The sequence below is a fragment of the Lonchura striata genome, chromosome 2 (assembly GCF_046129695.1).
Source record: "Lonchura striata isolate bLonStr1 chromosome 2, bLonStr1.mat, whole genome shotgun sequence".
Taxonomy (NCBI): Eukaryota; Metazoa; Chordata; class Aves; order Passeriformes; family Estrildidae; genus Lonchura; species Lonchura striata.
Window position 1 is genome coordinate 4,162,599 of NC_134604.1, and position 10,478 is coordinate 4,173,076.

The window sequence follows — 10,478 nt, forward strand, 5'->3', positions numbered from 1 at the left end:
TCTCCCTGTCCCTTGTTCCCTGGGAGCAGAGCCCAACCTCCTGGCAGGGAGTCATGAAGAGTGAAAAGGTCCCTCCTGAACTTCCTTTTCTCCAAGCTGAGCTCCCCCAGCTCCTTCAGCAGCTCCTGATGCTCCAGACCCTTCCCCAGCTCTGCTCCCTTCTCTGTGCACACCCCAGTGCCTCTCTGGTAGTGAGAGGACCAGAACTGGGCTCAGGACTCAAGTCCAGCTCAGCAGTGCCCAGCACGGTGGGACAGTCACTGCCCTGGTCCTGCTATTGATGATAAAATCACTGTGGCTCTCTTGGCAAATGACACGCCGTGGAGGTGACTGCTGAATTTTGTGGGAGCCTTTCATATGTTTTAGCTGTTTCTGTGCTTTTTAATCTAGAGGATGTCTCCAGGTACACTGTTTTTTGAGTGTCTTTCCCAACACTGTGAAGACACTCTAAGTACTTCAGAAAAAGATTGGTGTAAATGTTAAAGACAACATTTTAGCTCAATTATTTTCCCGTTCTAGACCAGTTTTTTCATCATCTCACGTGTATGCAAAATATATGTTCCTTGCCAAATACCAGAAATTAAATTACAGCTTTTCTAATACGAAGAGAGACGTCCTTTTCTAGAGGAAGTGTCCTTGCCTTTGGAAGGTCCTTTCCAACTCAAACTATTCTGTCATTCTATAGCCTTCTATGTGTTGGCATCTGAGACGTATTTTCATTTACATTAAAGCAGACTTTAATGGTGTTGCTTTTAAATTAATTAGACTATTCATTAGTCTACTATTAAGTAGACTTATGCAAGGACAATCTCCTCAAGACAGCAGTTACCTTGCAGGGTCTCATCATTCCCCCTGATAGGAAAGCCATGCCAAATGTGGGAAGAGAAAATGACCTTATGGCCACCAGTACACTCCATCTGTTGGAGAAGATGCTGTACTGCCACAGATGCATGAACCTGAATACCTTGTTCACAGTGGGGAAAAGGCAAATCCGAGTCTTTGTGTTCTGGAAACTGTTTTCCTTGTGTCCAGTTCATCTCTAAATACACTTATCTCCAGACAGATTTATCTGCTTAGTCTGTCACTTTTCTTTGTATTTATTCCTTGTGAATAAATACAGTGAGAGTGTTAATAAATACCAGATAGAGTGTTGAGGAGCTCTGTTCTCTTCATTAAGGCCAGAACAAGAGAAATAATTTCCCTATGACAGTGCTATGTTTTTCTCCTGCTTGTGGTTTATGGGTTTATGATGCAAATCACTAATGTTGCCTCCCAAACCCCTCTCACAAAAAGAACACTTCAAGTACACATTACAGATTGTCTCCAAGCTTTAAGTACCTCAGCACTAGTTTGGAAACTACATTATCAATACTGTTAATATTTAAACTTGGGGTAACCATTAACAGAAAACACAGATTACTCAGTGCTACGTCTATTTATTAAGCATCCATAACAAAGTCTAGATGATGAAAGAGCTTAGCATGGTGTTCTTTAACCTCTGAAAGCTAAGTTCAAATCTTAGATTAGATCAGATGTAAATGTTAGTTACTGTCCTCATCCTTTGGTGAGCTTCATAAACTACACCATTCATAACATTTAGCAATTCCCTGGTACTCTAATTTTAGATCTGTGGCAGGCTGACAGTATTAGCCTGAAACATCACCCTATCCCAAAAACAGGTGTTGATCCTGATGGGAAAGGACTAAGTAGGTTCTGCTGACTCAGAAGTGGGCAATTTTACTACTTCAGTGCAAGGAAACTGCTTTCTGTGAGGGAGGAAATTATTTCTCTTGTTCTGGCCTTAATGACTAAACATACAGAGTTCCTCAACACTCTCACTGTATTTATTCACAAGGAATAAATACAAAGAAAAGTGACAGACTAAGCAGATAAATCTGTCTGGAGATAAGTGTATTTAGAGATGAACTGGACACAAGGAAAACAGTTTCCAGAACACAAAGACTCGGATTTGCCTTTTCCCCACTGTGAACAAGGTATTCAGGTTCATGCATCTGTGGCAGTACAGCATCTTCTCCAACAGATGGAGTGTACTGGTGGCCATAAGGTCATTTTCTCTTCCCACATTTGGCATGGCTTTCCTATCAGGGGGAATGATGAGGCCCTGCAAGGTAACTGCTGTCTTGAGGAGATTGTCCTTGCATAAGTCTACTTAATAGTAGACTAATGAATAGTCTAATTAATTTAAAAGCAACACCATTAAAGTCTGCTTTAATGCAAATGAAAATACGTCTCAGATGCCAACACATAAAAGGCTATAGAATGACAGAATAGTTTGAGTAGGAAAGTGTGGGCTACAGCAATGAGTATATTTTGACTTTAATGCATTTATAGTTTGTTTGCTAGCAAATCCAAATCCTGGGGAGGGGGGAGAGCAGTTATCTATGCTGCTTGAATATTGCTGGAGAGCAGCATGAAAGCCATGCCTGCACAGAATGACACAGAATCAGAGCTGACCTTCATTACTGGAGCTGCCTGAGTTTGCACCTTGTCTGTCTGTGCCTCTCCTGGCTCACGCCCAGGACAGTCAGTACCATTCCTTTATTCCTTTTCAAGTCCTGAAAGTTCCCACAGAAAAGGTTTACCTGCTTTTAAGATGCTGATTACCTAATAGTATGCTCACTGCATCTCCCTTTCAAAAAGCTGATGAATGTAAGGAAAGTAAGGAAGAATGATTCTGAATTCATTTGTTTGGACGTTTCCAATTTAACAGTCTGTAATTTGAAAGAGCTTGATTTAGCCCTTCAGTCCAACATTATATGGGAGAATAATTGCAAAGAAATATTGCATAAGTTCTCATTTGGTCTTCAGAGATAAGAGTCTTCCATAGGAAGTCCAGGGAAACTGGAGAAACAAAAACAAACAAACAAAAACCCCCAAGCATCTGGAGCTGTAGAACCTCATTTTCCCTGAATGTATTTCTCATGTGAAATCACTCCTTCATGGCCTCAGGCCCATGAATTGGAGCTGTCTAGCAAGATTATCTTGATTTCTATGAAAAATAGAAATACTGGTTGATCTAGAGCAGCCCAGGCACAGAGAAATGAACCTGTTAGTGGCTTGCTGTGTTTAAAACTTGTACAGCTCTATTGTGTTAAATGTAAACAGAATTCTACTGGGTAAAAATGCTCTCTTGAAGTTTCCTGTCAAAGGCCTCATTGAATGAACCTGTCACCTGGTGAAAGGAAAAAGAAGAGGCTTTGCTGCAGCATAGCTGCTCTGCCTTACCTCCATAGTATAAAACAAAGCTGTCTTATAGGAGGATGCCTATATGCTGCCTCTTTGGCTGATTTAAAAATTCTGTAACAGCAGCTAACTCTTCTCTCTTTTTTTTTTTTCTTTAACTCTTCTCTTTTTTTTTTTTTTTTAATTTTTGTTTTTATTTAATCTATGGGAAGCACAGCTGGTAGAAATGGCAGTACCATGGGTCTGTTCTAATTTGTGACTCCTTGAACTGCAGTAACTGTGACTGTAAACAGTCAACCAAACCATGGGCAAACTCTGCTATCACTGAAATCTGCAGTAAAGACAGAGGAAGGTTAACCTGAACCTAAATGAAGGCCACACAGAAGTGTTGTGCAGAAGCCAGATTTACAGTTTTGCTTGAAAACTTGTTACAGGTTTTCAGCTACGAGTAACATCAGTGATCAGCAAACACAGAAATGTTATCTTTTCGTTAATACTCTGACCTGTGGGGATAAAATTGCTGATTTATAGGAATTTCCTGTCTGAAAGCACTGGTCTAGCCTGACAAGTGGGCTCCTTTAAGGACTGTCCACTGTGTGGATGGTGAAATCTATCCACTATGAAGGCATTAACAACTTCCCACTGATGATCTCCGAGCACTGTTTTGACATGACTGAGAAATAAAGTCACAGGGCTATGAACAGTTAAAAGATTAACTAATCTCTGAGACAGAATGATCAAAAGAACCTTTTAGAAGACTTCCTGTAATGGGTGAGTATTTTACTTAAAGGGAAAAGGAAACCCAGAGGCCAGGCTAGCCTGGTGAGTGACTAAGAGGAGAGCAATTAGATACTCTGTGAGTTACTCATGCCTCCAGTGTGTTTTAAGACCTCTTTTATCTTAACTTGTGCTGAGGTAATTTCAGTTGATACTATACAGGAAACTCCAGCTCCTGGCCAGCTCTGGGAATATAGGGCACTGTGTGACTCCATCCAGAAGAAGTCACAGTTTAAATCCTTTTGTGTCTGTACTTAAGAGGACCAGGAGGGGTCAGGTTTGCAGCTCTTCCTCAGCAATAGGGCTAAGATCTGAATCGAAACACATTATAGAAACAATATATGTAGCTCAGATTCAGTGCCTACTACTTACTGGATTTGTTTGTAGAAGAGAAAAGGAAACCAGGCACACTTCACAGAACTTACTGATAAATCTAACCAACCAAGCAAAAACACCTCACTCTCTTTCAGTGATGCCTGGTATTCAAGGGAAAAATAAATTGTTATTCTTCTGGCAAAGTATTAGCTAGTCATCTCTAGGAACTTGATTCTCCACCATGAACTGTGTGCTCAATTCTTGATGAAGTTAGAGATCACAAAATCACACTCATCCAGTTCCAATCCCCTGCCACAGGTAGGGACACCTTGCACTAAACCAGGTTGCTCCAAACCCCATCCAACCTGGCCTTGAACACTTCCAGGGATGGGGCAGCCACAGGTTTTCTGGGCAACCTGTGCCAAGGCCTTGCCACCCTCACAAGGAAGAATTTCTTCCCAGTATCCCATTTCCTGCTCTCTTTCAGTTTGAAGCCATTCCCTTGCCTTGTCACCTGTGTCAGGAGTCCCTCTCCAGCTCTGTTGGATCCCCTTTTGGTACTGGAAGGGACTCTAAGTTCTCCCCAAAGCCTTCTCTTCTGCTGAAGCATTTTTCAAGCTTGGTCTGAGATTTTGGAAGCTTAGTCTTTTAAAGGGAAAAAAAAACAGCACTCTAAAAAAATTAATTTTCTAGGCCCTTGTTTCACACAAGTTCAAGTAATAAAAAGTTAGTTAACAACACACAGCCCATCTTTGTCCTAACACAGGAAAACAGATTTTTTTGCCTACTGCCATTTTTAATATTTGGGTTTTTTTTTTTCATAATCATCAGAAAGGAGCTGATTGCCAGACTGGAACAAGTGGAAAAAGAAAGCATGGATGCAGCTCGGCTGGCTAAGGAGTATGCAGAGCTGACAGAGGAGAACCGAACACTGAAGCTGGCCCAGACACAGTGCGTGGAGCAGCTGGAAAAACTCAGGATACAGTACCAAAAAAGACAGGGCTCCTCATAACTCCCAACTAGCTCGTGTGAGGCAGTTCATACAGGAATGATCCTGTGCTGGAAAGAGATTTTAAAATAAAGATTTGTTTAATATGTTACAACACTTTACTACAGATGCAGAGTATGTAGAAGTCTGAATTTTATTTAATGCTTGCCACCCAGTAGCTTAATATAATGGATATTTCATCCATTATATAATGGATGTTTTATTTCAAGTAACATAATTGGAGTTAATCTATCCCCATTATATGTTCTAGTGGATCAGGTTTCTTTTCTAAACATATTTCTTCCAATTTAAGAAGATATGGACACACTAGAAAATTATATAAATAGTCTCTGTGTTAGAAATTTGGATCATACTAAGGACTGGGACAATGTTAATATATGGAATATATGTATGTTAATTTTAGTTTGGTAAATTCTTTTTAAATTATTTTCGTCATGCGTAAAGTGTTTGGAAGTTATCTTGGAGCAGATGTCCTCACTAGTAAAAGCTATACTTCATGTCAACTTCACACTGTTGTATAAAATCTGAAAAACTGCACATTAAAAATTGAAGTAACAAAATCAATTTTTTATCAAACAAATGCACTGAGAGTGATACTTTACAAGTTATAAAATTAAAAGGAAACAGATGAGATCAAACTTCCCTTCCTTAAGTGTAAAGATTACTTGAGTGTCTTTTTATTATACTTTTTGGCATGCAAGAAATGAAAAATTAATATAAGAATCATAGTTTCATCATAGTTCCAACTGAGACTATGTCACTAAAATTATTGTGAGGATCTTTTGTTCTTGTTTTCTGGTCTATTTTGAAACACAACTGACTGTAAGTAGGGATGGTAGTTCTGTGACACACAAATAACTGGGAAGTAAAATGTCAGTTTTACTTGCTCTATTTATCCCTGTATTTTCTTAGATCAAATTAAAAATCTTTGTTATACTTCCATTTTTATTCATAGAGTAGTTTTTTCATTAAAAGTGGATGTAGAAAAGCCCTTTTATTTCTGAATGTTCTCAAATCACCTTGTATTTTAAACTCTGCTTGTCAGATGCAGCTTGTTACATCTTCACGAGCTTAGAATTCAACTTAATGTGTTCTTAGTATTGAAATGTGTCTTAGCAATTGAAAACAATGAACTTAAGATTTGCACGGGACTTTAGCTTTGATTATTATCATTAATTTACCACGAAAATTGAACTTCATGTTAATCAGAACAATTCCTGGCAGCAAAGGGGACGAAGAAAGAATTACAAGCTGCCTTTAATTTATCTGTGCTAACTGCTTACAGTATTCCCTGCAGCACAAATGGGAAAACTGGCTCTGTGTTACTCCAGCACCTGGCACTGCAGCAGGAGAGCATGAAAAGGTACCAGGAGAGGACAACCTTATTTCCATTTCTCGTGAGCCACCAGGGCAGTGTCAGCATCCAAATTTGGCTTCCTGCTGAACCTGGGAATCACCACTCTTGAGGCATGGGCTTCCTGGAATGCTCCCCGAGCAGTGTAACTCTGTATTTATTCCTCTTATTAGCTGAGGATCCAATTTTCACTGTACTTCGTGGAAGTTGAAGAAAGAAAACAGAGTTAATAAAAACCACTTGAAATATTGGGCCTGGAAGTGCAGGAAAAGTCTTGTCTGGGTTTTGCACTGTTGGGAAACATAACTTGAAGAGAAATCCGAGCTTTGCTTTGAGCACAGAACACCACAGAAACTAGAATGTCCTTTTCTTTGCCTGTGTTTATGTGATTCGAACAAGAGAATTCTCATTTTGAAATAGTCTGTCATTTTACTCAAATGTTTTTCCATCTAGCCTTGAAAACATCGCCCAGTGGGACGAATGATTGCAGTGAATTCATTGAAAACCATATAAAGTACATAAAATTAGTTTATTGACGGACTGGCGTTGGATGCAAATGGATCAGACAGCAGACCTTTACTTTACAAATAACTGTGTTTACCTTGAAATTTTCTATTTAAGTGCAGTCACTATGCTTTAGATATCAGAAGAATTACAGACCATATGCTGGGAGAAAAACCTAAGGGACACCACAGTCAGGTGGAGAAGGAAAGCTGGGCCTCATTTGTGGCAATAGCCTGGGAGTATGTTTTTCCTAACCTGTAGGTGCTGACCAGTATAGAAGAATTCAAGAAATATTTTACAGATGTGCAGATGCCAATTTTTAAATTTTTTTTATTTTTTTATAGGTTTTTAGCCTACAAGCCTGGATAAATATGAAATTCTTAAACCATCCCAAATTAATTTAAGTCAAAGATTTATATTCCACTTGGACTGTAGCTATGTGCAATCAAATTTTCCTCCTGCTTTTAGTTATGGTGAAAGTAAAAAATAACAGCTTTGTATTAACATGTTTGCCTGCATGCATGCTCGTGTGCCTGAGAGCAAGAACTCAGAAATTGTATCACAATACAAATGACTAAAACTGATACAGAAGTGCCAAGGATGAAAAAGTGTGCCTTGAAAATTATTTTTAAAAAGAAGTATATTTGGAGAAGCAGGATTCAAAGGCAGGAAGGTAGGGAAATGGAATTTTCCACAAATATTCATAGGTAAGTTAAATTAAAATGTAGCATAGCATGCAGAAAATCATCCAGGTGTTGAAAAGAGTAAAGGAAGCTGAAACAACCTGCTAAGAGGTAACTGCTGTATCTAACATCCATCTCTTGATTTTGTTTTATCAAGAGCATAATAGTGGAAAATTATTTTCACATTCAGCAAGTCTCCAATTTTGACATGCTGAGTTTTTCTCTAGTTACAGTGGAGCTCTGCTGACTAAATAGCTGAAATTAGGCTTTTTTAATAAAGCATTTATCATACTGATCCTGTATTTTCCACATAGACAATATGGTTTGTGTTCTGGTTGAAGTGGTCTGCATGTTAGGTCCTGTTGTAGCTATCACACTATAAAAACAAGTTTTATACAATTATTTTAAAGATGGTTTTCGAAGTTCAAAAACTTAGAAGCCTGTTTTTGAAATCAAGTACCAATGAAAGGTTCAGTTTTATAACCTGTGACTACAACCTGTGACAAATGTAGCTGCATTGCAGACAAAGTGCATTTCTTGCTATTATCCAGATTATTCAGGTTAGCAAAAGAAATCATGCCACTACCATGGTAAATGCATTTCCTTCAAGCCAGTTAAGGCACAGTGAAGTACATGGGTTTAAAATTAAAACAAGACCTGTGCTTTCCATTTTCTATCATTGCTAAATAACTTCCTTCCATCATAAAGAATGCTGAACAAATTCAATTTAAGGCTTCCAGTTAGCAAGGATGTGACTCATGCGGTCTTGAAACAGCCAGAGCCAAGGGTGACTTGACACTTGGGAAGTTTGGAAGATGAGGAGCTGTGAGTTTGAGTTCAGTGCCTTTTGAAAAAAACTGTTTCCCTTTTCAGGATTACCTCTATTCTGTCAGGTTTTGTGAGTTAATGATCTTTGGAGGGTGTCACCTTCCACCTGAGGCTTCCATCATCCGGGCCTTTGTAACGATCACACACTGCTAACAGTGGGGACAGGAGGGACAGAGAGATGTTCTCAGCCTTCCTTTGGGTTGTATGGTTGGGGAGCTCTGCCACTTGACCCTTTCTGCTTCATTTCCAGTCACAGGACATCTTGCAGAAATGAGCTAGTCACAGTCAAAATCTCAAAGATGCTTGGTGATTTTCCCTATCTAAAGTTCTTTTCTTGATCAAGGCACAGAGTGGAAGTGTCTATAGGAACAGGGGAGACTTGTCTGGAAGAGTCTTGCCTCTCTTTCTGTGGGGGGTACAAGATGTGCAGTGGTGGAAGAACAGGGCTGCAGGGAAAGGAATTTTGGTCCAGGCAGGGATGTAACATTGGTCCTGTCCAGGAGGATTGTGAGGAGAGTTGACAAAACCTGGGTGCTGCCATGACTTTTGTCTCCCATCTTCATACTTCCACAGTCATACCTGTGCACCCACAGCTCTGAGGGTCTTCTCCCTCCTGGTGGAATGTCATGGCATGCAGATGCAGGATGATCTGGTGATACATATCCCTGGAAAACCCACAATGAAATTGTCTTCATGACAGGCCTGGAAGGTGTGCAGCAGTGAAGGACTAAGACTGAACAGCAGCAAGCACATTTCTCTCCCTCTCAGGATTTTTCATAGAGGTGCACAGAGAGAAATGAAAGAGAAAACAATATCTGTTTCTGCTCCTTGTTTTTCCTATGTGGAATGTGTTTGGAGAATTGTTTACCTGGAGTGAGTGCTTGGTTGGATTCTGGTGAGGATTGTTTGAGCCTGATGGCCAATCCAATCCAATCCAATCCAATCCAATCCAATCCAATCCAATCCAATCCAATCCAATCCAACCCACCTGGGGCTGGGCTCTCAGAGAGGGTCACGAGTTGTGTTAGAGTCAGAGAAAGTAGTATGTAGTTTTAGTATCTTCCTTTTTATATAGCATATTAATGTATTTTAGCATAGTTATAATAAAGAAATCATTCAGCCTTCTGACTTGAGTCAGACATGGCCATTTCTTCCCATTGGGTTCACCTGCATTTACAATACTGAACAAGTCCCAAAAAGCTGGGCCCTGTTGTTCATCTTGATGCAGTTCTGTTGGACAAGACCAGACACCAACTGTGCACATTATGGAGGAAGGGAAGGCAGCAAAGCAGAGTTGGAGGGGCAGCCTCCACCTCACCATTTCCTTCACTCAGTCTCTTGGTTTTGCAATGTTAAACTGGGAGTTATCAAGGTGGTCTTTCAGGTGTACACCAAAACTGTGAGGATGACACTTTAAATTCCAAGTAGATTATTTTATAAGAATGAAAAATCTGCCTTGCTTGGGACGGTGCCAGTCACCTCTAGGCTTTTCAGTGCTCCTAACAAGTAATGTCATGTGTTACTTATACCCATATGAATGAAAGACAACAACCATTCACAAATCACTGTTTTCCTCCACTGCATGGTTTATTCTGTAGAAAGCACCAGGTTTAGCACATGAGTCACTCTGCTTTTCTACACACCAATTATCAGTTCCCCCTTCTAAACCTCAGTTCCTTTAATCCCCCAACCACAATCCATCCCCACTGAGTAAGCAGCGTCAGCCTAGAGCTCAGATCCAGTTGTCTGACGATCTTATGACATGGTCTGATGATCACCATGTGCTCAAGGTGGTTTCCAAATG

The 10,478-nt window shown here is 39.9% G+C and overlaps 1 protein-coding gene across 2 annotated transcripts in view; it reads left to right on the plus strand.

Moving 5' to 3' along the window:
- The window catches only part of MAP3K7CL (MAP3K7 C-terminal like), a 29,022-nt gene extending 22,775 nt beyond the window's left edge, over nt 1-6,247 (plus strand). For both annotated transcript variants that reach the window (XM_021535402.2, XM_021535401.2), the window contains exon 5: nt 5,128-6,247. In XM_021535402.2, the coding sequence (XP_021391077.1) occupies nt 5,128-5,308 (181 nt within the window). In that variant the 3' untranslated portion in view covers nt 5,309-6,247. The remainder of the gene's footprint in view (nt 1-5,127) is intronic.
- Nucleotides 6,248-10,478: the final 4,231 nt, after the last annotated feature.